At 23.0% G+C, this 13,430-nt stretch overlaps 1 protein-coding gene across 1 annotated transcript; it reads right to left on the reverse strand.

The window, feature by feature from the left end:
* Nucleotides 1–10,142: 10,142 nt before the first annotated feature.
* On the reverse strand, nt 10,143–11,131 carry LOC135922023 (uncharacterized). Its single transcript, XM_065456429.1, has 7 exons — nt 11,099–11,131; nt 10,914–11,048; nt 10,742–10,872; nt 10,647–10,697; nt 10,529–10,606; nt 10,361–10,487; nt 10,143–10,320 (listed from the first exon to the last, which is right to left on the reverse strand). The coding sequence occupies exons 3-7, from the start codon at nt 10,856–10,858 to the stop codon at nt 10,175–10,177; spliced, it is 519 nt and encodes a 172-aa protein (XP_065312501.1). The 5' UTR covers nt 10,859–10,872; nt 10,914–11,048; nt 11,099–11,131; the 3' UTR covers nt 10,143–10,174.
* Between the last annotated feature and the right edge of the window lie 2,299 nt (nt 11,132–13,430).

The following is a 13,430-nucleotide window of genomic DNA, read 5'->3' on the forward strand; positions in this document are numbered from 1 at the left end:
ACTAAATTAGAATCTATTTAAAACAGGGATTCACTTAAATATCTTTAACAATAGAAAATATAATACTTAATCTTTACACGTCAATCATAAATTATCACTAAAAATATTATATTTAATATATGAGCGTCAGTCATAAATGTCAATATCACTAAATTGGAATTTATTTAAAACGGAATTCATTTAGAACGTTGCACCGGGTCTATTTTTTATTTTTTTAATATAGCATTACATTTAAATTGATATATTTTTAAAGATTAACAAAGTTTTTATTTTTCATCACAAATTATATGTTTGCAACATAATTTCTTTTTATTTAAACATCAATCTTGATTAATATTGTCCATATTTAATTTCAATATGTATTGATGGAATGACGCTAGCCCTTGGAACAAAGGTTTACACCTCGCTTGGGATTATACGTGCGTTGTTTTGCAGATCTTTTTCTGCCAACTCCATCGCAAAAGCGAATAATACAAAAACCAATAAATTTTGCCACTTTAATAATGTTTTGTTAGTTCCAGCAACATCTGTGAATCATTTGAACTCCAAGCCCTTCAATTGAAATTTCTCGTTCCAACTGCATATCCATACATGGGTCATTAAGCCTCGACGACCATACCTAAATATAAATTTTCTTTTTTTTATAATTTTTTTTTTAATTCCCCTTCTTTTAATTATATATTTTTATTTATAGGTATAGTATGTTAATAATAAATTTGTTTTAATTTGTATTTAAACAAATGTAATTTTAAAATTCAATAAAAATAATTAATTTAAAATAAAATCTTACTTTGTTTACCCCCTTTTATTGTATATATATTTAATAATAATAATTGTTTGCGTTTCATTGTAATCGGAAATTATGAGGGGGATAAATTTGTTTATAAAAAATGAAAAGTAAAATAATATATATTTTATTTATTAATTTTTAATTACAGTAATAATATGATTTGTTGTAACACATTTTCATAATGTGAAAAATCTTTCTTATATATAATTAAAAAACTCTACATAATTAATGTAGAGAAATTTTTTAATAATAAAAGTTTTAGAAGTGTTTTTTAATGTTTTATACACATGTTTAAGTGGGAAAATGAGAATTTAAAAAAAAAATTTCTAAGATTTTTACAATAATTTTATTATTTTTAAAAGGGGAAAAAAATCACTGAAACTCGGGGAAATTTTTAATATTTTTTTATTACAAAATAATAAATATCCGATCGTTTGGATTGGATATTGGTGGAAATTTTCTTTATGAAAATTTTAAAATTGAAAAGGTGTGTGCATTATTAGAAAGTTAGGACTATAATTTATTTTGTTAAAATTTTTAAATGTACATTGTTAAATATGGATTATTATTATTATAATGGTTATTATTTAGCGAAAATTTTTATATCTTACATTAATTTAATTAACACCATTTTTTCATTTAATTGTTTAATAGATTTTTTATATAAATAAAGGATAAATTTATATATAGATTTTTAGTTAAAAATATAGTTAAATTGTAGTTTAATATTTTTTAAATACATTATATAATAAAACTTTTTTGTTTATTGCCTTGATCCCTGCTAACCTTTTCAAAATTATTAAAAATGGAGTATATTATTTAAAATTTTTAGAGAGGCGTATGCTATATTGGATGTTACTAAGCTAGGATATAAAATTTCTTTGTAAAATAGTGTTCTAGCTAAATTAATTTTGTGGGATAATTATCCCGATAAAAAAAAGTCAAAAATAAAGTCAATCTTGGTCTTAACATACTAGAGCTCTGGTATATCCACAAAATCGACAATACACATCAGTACGCCCTCCCCCTCCCCGCGTTGGTATAAGTGTATCGGTATATTAAATTAATGTAATGTTTATCCATAATTCTGATAAAAGCCTTAAATATTCTAAAAAATATATTAAAAAGTCTAGACTAAATTTAATTTAACTCTGATCTTCCCCATTCCTGGCTCAAGTATATAATATGTATTAACGACACAAGTTGGAAGTCTAAAGTAAAAAAATGTAAAAAATAGTATAAATATCTTAATTAATATTAACAAATTTAAAAGATTCGCTCTTTAGTAGACTCAAGTTCATAGAACTATTCGTCCTCTAGTCGACTCAAGTATATAATTCTTATTCACGACTAAAGTTAGAAATCTAAAGTAATAAAATGTAAAAATCAGAATAAATATTTTAATTAATATTAACAAATTTGAAATATTCGTCCTTTAGTCTACTCATGTTCATAGAACTATTCGTCCTCTAGTCGACTAAAGTATTTAATTCGTATTCACGACTCAAGTTGGAAATCTAAAGTTAAAAAATGTAAAAACAGAACAAATATCTTAATAATAAATCTGAATTTTTCGTCCTCTAGTCGACTCAAGTTCAAACTATTCATCCTATAGACTCAACTATATAATTTGTATTCACGACTCAGGTTGAAGTCTAAACTAAAGTTTAAAAAAATGTAAAAAAACAGAACAAATATGTTTAATTAATAATAATAAATTTGAAATATTCGTCCTCTAGTCGACTCAAATTGACGACTCAAGTTCATATAAATATTCGTCATCTAGTCGACTCAAGTTCATTGAACTATTCGTCCTTTAGTTGAGTCGTTTCGACTAACGACTCGAGACTTTGAGTCGGAGTCAAGTGAACTCGACTTTTTAACAACATTAAAATAAATCAAAAATTAAAATTAGATATTAGATATTAGGCAAAAAGGACAATAAAAGAGTAATATAAAAATATGTTATTTAACTTAGATATTTATAGGTGAAGGAAAAATTATGATGAAAATTTTTAGGAAAAAACTTTACACTTTATTGAATAATACATTTATTTTATTAAATTTAAATATAACACATATATATTGTTTGTATTTATTATTGTAAAAATTTAATTCGTATTTATTATTGTAAAAATTTATATGATTATTATCTTTTTTCGCAATATATATTCATTATTGATTTTTGTGAATTATATTTAAATAAAGAGATATTTACAAATGGATAGTTTATAATTATTAAGGAATAACATATTCAAAGTACACATAACAAGACTTATAAATTATAATCTAAAGGAATTATAAATGCTAAAAAAAATACAAAAGAAATTATATCAGGAATTTTTTTTATATAATTCAAAACATTGATCAATAAAATTATGTATATTCAATTTTGTTTTTCATAGGAAATCTGCCATAAATAATTTTTACCAAAATAAATAGATTAATAATATAAGTTTTATTTAAGATTTAAATCTGACAAAAATTAGAAATAAATATTTAATTTGAAATATCATACTATGAAAGGAAATTTTGCTTCCTGTACAATATTTTTGGTTACAGCCATATGCACTGCAATATATTATCATTTTCTTAAAATATAAAAAATATATTAAATTTTATAAAAGATATCAAATCATATGAAAAAAATTTAATTCAAAATGATGAATTTACTATAAAATTAAGTAGATAAATTGTTTTTCTGATATTATGTAATAAAAAATATAAGTCATTTCAAGATTATATAATATATCTTTCCTCACTTTGATTTTTTTTATTGAATATATATATATAAAATATTTAATTGAATTCTTATAAAAAATATTCATTCTAACTTGATTAGTCTAAATAAACGAAGAAAGAAGAATGACGTCCTTGGAGAAAAAGCAAAAATATTATTATATCTCTTTTTATTTCTCTTTTTCATAAGGTTTAAAATTAGAAAATAATATTAAAAAGGTTAAGTTATAAAATAAATTTATAACTAAAATAAAAATATAATTTGAATAAGTTAAATGAATACGCGTTACATAATAAACATATACTATTTAATAACCAAAATATATAATATTAATTTCTATAATATAACATTCTCCCTCTTCTAAAAAGCCTTCCCATAATTTCATCTATGAAGTCATAGAGAGTTAGTTGTCCAAATGGTTTATTGTTTTGGTTGTCAATGTTGCATCAGTCACATTTTAATTGTTGGCTTGTCCAAATCGTTGGTTTGTTTAAATCGTAAGCTTGATATCCTTATCGAAAGTTGTCTCCATAAATCATGATTTTGTCATATAGCTTGCTTGGTAGTACTCAGTTGTTAATATTATCATTTTTCAAAATTGTTATTATCAATAAGTGCGAATAATGAGAAATAATAGTTCATCAAGTTGGATACAAGAATAAATGAAGAATGATAAATCAATAGGATTGTTATATAATATTTTTAGTGTTTTAATTTTTCGCGTTTTAGTGTTCAATTTATTTTTTGCGTTTTAGTTATTTTTTCGCGTTTTAGTGTTTAAATTTATTTTTATTTATAAATTAATATTTTCAATCCTGAGGTTAAAATATGCAAATAAAATATTATTCACATTTCCCTCTCTTTAAAAAAAATTTTTAATTTCACACCCTAGTTTTAATTCAATAAATGTTTTTTTTAAATAATAATTCTTCATAAGATAATTTTTAGAAAATGATCTCCTCATCACATCATTTAAATATTTTTCTAAAATGATGATGTTTAGTTTTTACATAACTTCTTTTATTTGTCTTCAAGGCTTTAAATTTCAAAAACTTTTTATCACATTTATTACTTTGAGTTATTTTAATTTTATAATTTTATAATATGCAATTTTTATCTATTAAATCTTTTAATTCATATGTTTCAATTCAATTACATTTTGATAAATCATATTTCTTGTTTAGGATTTTTAATGGTTTAACTTTGTAATATTTTTAATTATATCTAAGAATTCATCTTTAGGTAATTCAGTTAATTTACACAATTGGTCATAATTCAAGAAAGAAAAAATATATATCAATAGGCATTTCACTAAGAAATTCAAAATATCAATAGGCATTTCACTAAGAAATTCAAAATATCAATAGGCATTTCACTAAGAAATTCAACTGTTAATTCATTATTAAGTAAATATTTTTTAAGGCTTTTTATGTATTCAAATATGTCCATTATGATTGATTTATATTTAAGTTATTTTAATAAGTAAATTTACAACATGCCTTTATCTGGGCATAAAATTTTAATTTATAATAACTTTTCTTTTTACGTGGATTTAGAATTATTAGTAAATCATCATTGGTCTCACTATATAGAATTCATAACCTAACGTCCAACTTCCATATTGGTTCTAGGTTGTCACATTAGATTAGGTTGGTCATCATATTGCAGTCCACCACCCAGAGCCAGGACACCATGAAGAAGCTTTTGGCGTGAAAGAACGTGCTAGGGTTTGATTCTTGGTCATCTCAATAGATTAGGCATTGGTCATCTCAATAGATTAGGCATTGGACATCAATAGATTAGACATTGGTCATCTCAATAGATTAGGCATTGGACATCAATAGATTAGACATTGGTCATCTCAATAGATTAGATAGTCATCTCATTCTAGTTCACCACCCAGAGCTGGGCACCACGAAGAAAGGAGAAGGACGTCCTTGGAGAAAAAGTAAATATATTATTTTATCTCTTTTTATTTCTCTTTTTCATAAGGTATATATAACATTTTTACAAATTAAAATTAGAATATAATATTAAAAAGGTTAAGTTATAAAATAAAATTATAACTAAAATAAAAATATAATTTGAATAAGTTAAATGAATGCGCGTTACATAATAAACATATACTATTTAATAACCAAAATATATAATATTAATTTCTATAATATAACAATAAATTTGAAAAATCTTAAAGATATTCATTAAGTAATAAAGAAAACAATAAATCTCCTTACTTCTCTGGAAATTTCAATAAAATTTTAAATATTCTTATTACTATACAATTTTTATTTTATATTGATTATTCTATATAAAATCTTAAAAATATTAAGTAATAAACTTTAAATGTTAATAAAGAGCAGAAAATATTTAATTATATTATGATCACTATAGAAGGTATTTATTTTAACTTGATTAGTTTAAATAAATCTTAATAGTATTCATTAAGTATTAAACATGACCTTTATTTGCTCTGTAAATGTTAATAAAGAGCAGAAAATGTTTAATTATAATTTTATCACTATAAAAGTATTTATTCTAACTTGACTCTAAATCAATTTAAATAATATTATGCTCTGTAAATGTTAATAAGGAGCAGAAAATGTTTAATTATATTCTTTATCACTATAAAAAGTATTTATTCTAACTTGATTACCTAAATAAATTTTAAAGATATTTATTAAGCAATAATCAAAACAGTATAACCATAATTAACTTGCTCTAAAAATGTTTTTTATCTAGTAAAACATATATATATTGTAAATATAAAGCATAATAATTATACCTGAAATTTATTTAATTATCATGTGTTTCTTTGGTAACAGGCAGGGGCGTCGCTAGCCTTTACAATCTCGAACGCCTTTATTAAACAGCAAAAAATGGTGTCATATAAATTTATTTTATTTTTTTATTTAACACGCTTGTTTTTTTATTTAACAAATAAATATTAAAAAAAAGTTGTTTATTTTTTTAATAAATTATTTTTAACGCAATTTTTTTATTTAATGGAAAATGTAATGGTAATTTTAAAATTCAGGCAGAGAACCTTTAAACAATATTTAGTAATGGTTTTAAAACATTTATATTCCAATAGTATGGACCACAATTTATAACCCAGAGTTGAAACTTTTCGGCAACTCACTGAATCACGGGGAAATTTTTAATATTATTTTTTTTTTATTTTTTTTTTTATTATTTTTTTTTATTTATTTATTTTTATTATTTTTTTTTAATATTTTTTTTTTTAATTTAAAATAAAATATAAGATTGTCTGGATTTAGGTAGAAACTTTTTGATGTAATAATAATTTAAAGTTTCATTACTCAAAAGTTTTAAGAATTTTGCAGAGTTGTTAAGGAGCGGCGTTCCTGGAGCGCTGCTACATTTTCAAAAACACTTGGAGCGCCCCTCTGTTTTAAATTGGGGAGCGGGAGCTAGGTCCTTTTAGGGCTGGAGTGGAGGAGCGCCGCTCCCCCGCTCCTTTAAATTTAATATATAAATTAAATTATTTTTTAAAAATTAATAATATTTATTAATTAAAATTCATTTTAGCCGAGTTTTATATTGGTTTTTATCTAATCATTTTAAATATTAAACATCAAGTTTTCCTTTTTATATTGAAAATTTTTTGGAAAATCTTGTAAGTCATATTAATATTCGTTTTATAGATATATAATAAAAAATAGTTTTAGATATTATGGATTTAGATATCATAGATGAAGAAATCGAATTTCCATTTCCATCATACAAAAAATATTTAAAACTTCTAAAAGATGTTGATCCAAATGATCAAACAAATTACGGGCAAAATGTATTTTGTGTTTAAATAAAACTATTTAATTTTCAAAAGTGAGCAGCTTCCATCTAAAAAGCATCTAAAAGTAAAAAATCTTTCTTTTAAATACAAATTAATTTGGAAAATGTTTTTGGATTCCATGAAATTGATCATCAGGAAGATAATATATTGGACAAATATTTTTTTAATAATGATACCAAAATTATTATTTTTGATAAATTCCCTGAATTAAAAAATATCTTTAAAAAATCCAATACCCTGCTTTCCCTCTAGTGCTCCTGTGGAGTGCCTATTTAGTATTGCAAAACAGGTCTTAGGGGAGAAGCATGGATGTTTGTAGATTCTAATTTAAATTTTATTATTTTTAAAAGCTAATAAAAGTTTATAAATATTTTGATAGATAATTTAATATAAATAAAGCTTTTTGATAAATAAAAATAAGATTTTATTTCATATACCCTCTAAAAAAATGAAAATCAAAGGAGCGGTTATGGAGTGGCACTCCATTACTTGGAGCGGGACTTTTAAAAAGGAGCGTTAACAACTCTGGAATTTTGCATACATTTTTGGTTCAATTGGCGATATTTTAGATTTTTTTTATTAAAAAATATAAATAAATGATCGTCTGGATTTTGACGGAAATTTTTTGATTCAATATAAATTCATAGTTTTATTATTCAAAAGTTTTAAGAATTTAATATTTTTTTAAATTTAACATTTTACATCTTTATATAAATTTTAACAAAATTATAATTTCTTATACAAGGCCGATGGCTTTTTTAAAAGATCATGAATTTCTTATCAATCACACGTGTTGCAATAATAGCATGAAAATAGAAAAATGGAGAATTCAAGCAGCTATTCTATATGGAAGGGTTTAATATATTATTTTTTAGATTATATTTTATTAATTAGGCACTATATTTGAAAATGTAAATCTTCCTATTAACAAATTTATCCACCTAATATATCTTTTTGTGTCCTGGACTTCTATTAGTGATAGTCTTGTTTTAATCAAATTAGCCCAAAATACTATTGGAAAATGGTAAAATATATCTATAAAATTTGTCAATAATTTTTTATAAGATATGCAATATTTAGAAAAATTTGCTACCATACACAGGCCATCTCTTTTGAGGAAATAGGGGGTCCTAGGCATGTTATTGAAATAGAGGAATCTCATATTTTTAGGAAGAAAAATAACACAGAAAGGATTTTAAAATCCAATGCCATTTGGGTTGTAGTCGGTATATCGAGAAATAATGGAATTTTTTTTAGCTGAAACTGAGAAAAGAGATAAAGAGACCCTTCTGGGTATAATTAGTAAGCATGTCCATAATGATTCAATTATAATGACGGACAAATGGAAGGGGTAAATTAAATATTGATAAATCTTAAAATAAATATTTTTCCAAGTTATAACATTCTGGACGAAAACGGATATGATCATCATCAATCATAGCAATATATCAACCCACACTCAACGTATTGAGCGTTTATGGAGGGATCTTAAGACAAGCATCCCCAGAAATGGAAGAAAATCTTCCTCTCATTTATATGTATGTGAATATTCCTATTTTCGTAATATTAAAAATATGTCTAATATAAATAAATTAATTAAATTTTTAAATGATATAAATTTATATAGAACTATTTCTGTTTTTCCTTAAATATATATAATTTGATTTAATAGCAATTTGTAAGAATTATGAAAATTTTCACAAATAAAATACTCCATTTTTTAAAATTCTTAAATATACTCCGTTTGTTAAAATTTTTAAATACAGTCCTTTTTTAAAATTTTTAAATATACTCGGTTTTTTTTAAACTTTTAAATTTACTCCGTTTGTTATTTTTTTAAAAAAAAATCTGTATAAAAAAATAAATAAAAAAAATATATTAAAAAAAAATATTAAAAAAAAATAAATAAAAAAAAATAATATTAAAAATTTCCCCGTGATTCAGTGAGTTACCAACTTTTCAAATATACTTAATCTAATAATTATTTAAAAATTTTATAGATGTTGAGGAATTTACCAACTTTTCAAATATACTTAAGGCCGTGTCCTAAATCAAAAAAATAATTTCGCAAAAGTTTTGCGAAATGCACAACTTTAGCGAGTTTTGCGAGATACGAAACATGTCCCGAATCATACATTTATTTTCAATTTTAAATTGTTTGATATGCATTATACTATTTCTCTATTTTATATTATTTGAAGATACGACTGAGTCTAGAAGAAGGCATAGATTTTTAGAAGGACGGTATATATGATATGATTTATATTATATGTATTAATTCTAGAGATCAAGGAATTTTTAGAACATTTGATAGTATTCCTTCATATCCTGACAAATTTTGTCAGATGTTCCATATGCATGTGAAAACATTTAATTACATTCTTACAAAAATCATAGCACAGATATAAATCATGAACAATACCCAATACTCAATTTTACCCAATCTCAGTTCCAGCGATGGACTGAAAGCTCTAATAATATTAGAGATTTATTTGTAAATAATTATATGTAAAATTTTTGTACACATTAATTTTTGATTCCCATAATCTTATATTTCTTAATTCCCATAACCTTATATCTCTTATGAATGTTTTCATTTGTCAAAGTTATATAATTTATTTATAAATATTCAATAAAAAGTGCAAATAAAAGTGTTGTTTTGATTACATTATATAAGTAAGTTATTTCTAATTAATTTAATGAGTAAGACAAATGACTAAATTTCAATAATTTTTATTATAAATAAATATACAAAATATGTTTAACATATTATGGTATTAAAAATTAAGATATAAAAATGTATAAAATAATTAAAAAAATACAGTATAAACTAAACTAACATTGTTGTTATAAATTTTAATTTAAAATCAAAAATTTCTTTATCACTCATAATATTAAATGGAGCTTGATATGATTTGAAAAAACCCATAATATTATGGGGATCATCTCCTTGGGATGTATGTTTGGCAGCAAAACCTATTTTAAAAATTAATGATTATTAAATATATAAATGTACCCCTAAATATCTCCATTTTTTCATCTTCATACTTCTTAGATTTTTTAGCTTTAGATTTAGGAGTATCTAAATTCTTCCTCTTTGAGCTACATGGATTAATATTTTCTTTATTAAAAGAATTGTCTAACTATAATTAAATTAATAATATATACATAATATTAATTTAACCTCTAAAATTTCTTTCTCATATATATCAGTAGGATTAACAATATCAGTTAAAAGATCATGTGTATTTAACTCGTAATCCTAATATATAGTTCATTATATACATTTCATGTTATAATACCTGTGATGATGTTTGTACATTCACCACATCTTGGATATTTTGTTCATAATCCTAAAATATTGTTATTATATAATTATAATTTCATGTTATAATACATGTGAAGATATTTGATCCAAACTAAAACTTGCCTCTGCATTCTTACAAATATCTTCCACATTTTCTTTTAGCCAAAAATAATCTTCTATAAATTTCAAGTGCCTACTGCTTATCATAGCAGCACCAGAACCTATATAAAATTAAATTATAATATATTTAATAATATCAAACCTGATTTTTTTGAAAGGGAATAAAATTTATTAAATTTTGACTTTATAGCTGTGAACTTTTTTTTTATTTGCTCATAGTTTAATTCATATATCTTCCCTATCTCTTCCCATTTTATTTTACTTGCTGCATCGCCATCTTTTCGCACAAATTACAAAAGTTTAAAGAAAAAAAGATTAAAGTTTTACGAATCGTAAAATTTGTAAGAATCGTGTAGTATGCGCAAAATCGAAAAAATCATTTAGGCCAACATTTTAATTTTCCGTTTAAAATGGCTTATATTTTTTTTTTCGTTAAACTCGCGCAAATTGCGCGAGATTATTTTTATGCAATTTTTGATATTTAGGACATAGCCTAATCTAATAATTATTTAAAAATTTTATAGATGTTGAGGAATTTAACAACATTCTCAAACAAAATAGGGCCAATTAATAGGATTAATTGAATATCTTATTTAATTATGAATTAGGTTTTTATTAACATTCATTCTTGTCATAATGTTCATTTAATAACTTTAAAAAAATTAATGTTAATAAAGTAAAAACCCTATATATCCTAGTACACCAGACCTGTTATGATTTTTATATTTATATAGATGCATGGCCTAAGCTTAATGTGCAAAGATTTATAAATACAATTTTTTATTTTAATCATGTAAGGTGAATGTAATATCAAAATTTACTAAATAATATTTATTCAGTTTGATATTTTATATATAAAAGTATAATATTTTTGTTTATATCAGTTTGATATTTTATATATAAAAGTATAATATTTTTGTTAGCTTATTAGGCATGAGATTTCTTAATCAAATCCCAAATTATGATATTATTTTTTTTACATAACATAAAAATAAATTGGCTGAAAGATACTAAAATAAATTGCAAGGGGCCTGAGAAAAACATGAACACCAATGTCTACAGCTTATTCTTATGCCACTGAATTAAAATCCAGGAAAGACTTCAAATTTTGACCTCTACAATATATTGATTCAAATATTTCTTAACTTTATAACTTTGCTAATTATGTAACTCCTAATATTTCCATTATAGGATTTTCACAACCTGTTTTATACTTTGTTTAAATCATTCAAACCTAAAAATTTACTTTATTTTAATATTTATTATATTGTGTGATTCTTATATTATTTTAAATGGTGATCAATCATTGCAAAAAACTATTCTTATGAACAGTGGCGTGGCAAGGGGGGGGCGCAGGGGCTTGAGCCCCCTGGAATATTTGAATAGCCCTCTGAAGCAAAAAAAAATTTTTTTAATGGAATCTTAACCCCTTGAACTAAAATAAATTTTTTTGATTGCCCCCTGAAAGATTTCTTATATAATTCTGTTGAGTAAAATATAGATTTAATTTTATATTTAAAAGTTAATAAGACTATCTAAATATTGATTAAATGAATAATATTTTAAATATTAGATTAAAATAATACATATAAATTATATTTTCACTATGTCAGCTAGCAATCAAATTTTGTGTTAAAAATAGAATATCAATATCACCCACTAAATATTAATTTAGGATTAACAGCTGAAGCTTAATTGACTATTATTATTTAAATTATTTTATAACCCTAATAAAATAAATATAATCATTTATTAATTGAAAACTAAAAAATTTAATATTGTAATTAGCAGAGTACAAAATGACTAATCAACTGTATATTTTTTTTTAAATTTTATTATCATACCTATTCCTAAAAATATTTTCAAGGTCCAAATAAGTATAATAAAAAGTAAGTAAGTAGACATATAGTTTATAATTCTCTATTATATACAGTTGTTAATAAAATATTAGATAAAATGCCACTTTTATAGACGTGTTTGACAGTTATAATATATTACAGCTAATATTAGAATAATTTTACTAATAAATGCTTTTTATAATAAATATAGTAACAATTTGCTTTCAAGTTTAATGCCATCTATTTAGTTATAAATAATTTTAAAAATAAAACATTTTATTATTCATCCTACAATAGATGTAATAAATTTGATTTCTTTTCTTTTTTACGTTAGGAAAGCTATTTTTTTCTTTTAAAAAACAGTTAAGTATATTTTTGATATTTTTACAAACTACTTATATTTTAAGATAGAATATACCAACTAGAGGTGGTGCGACAATTCTTAATTGTTTCATAATATTATTCTGGTCCTTATTTTATAGTTCCAAAATGTTTCATTTTTAATATGGCATCCTTGCCGTGTAAACAGTCGCGTAGTTAGGAATTTTTCTTAGAGGATGTCCATACACAGGGTTGCCATATCTTCCCCCATCAGCGGGAGACTCCAGCAATTTTTTAGTTTACACGCAGACATCTCTCTCCCGCAAAACTACCGCAATTGGGAATCTCAAAAATCTACCGCAATTATTTTAAAAAGTATTTTAACGTTTTTAATATATAAATAATGATTTTGAGAGACATTAATTGATTATTTTTATATTTTTAAAATAAATTTTAAATATTTATTCAAAAAACATGTCTAGTTTGTAAATTTCTTTCTA

This window comes from Gordionus sp. m RMFG-2023, chromosome 1 (assembly GCF_954871325.1).
Source record: "Gordionus sp. m RMFG-2023 chromosome 1, tfGorSpeb1-WG-v2, whole genome shotgun sequence".
In the NCBI taxonomy this organism is placed as follows: domain Eukaryota; kingdom Metazoa; phylum Nematomorpha; class Gordioida; order Chordodea; family Parachordodidae; genus Gordionus; species Gordionus sp. m RMFG-2023.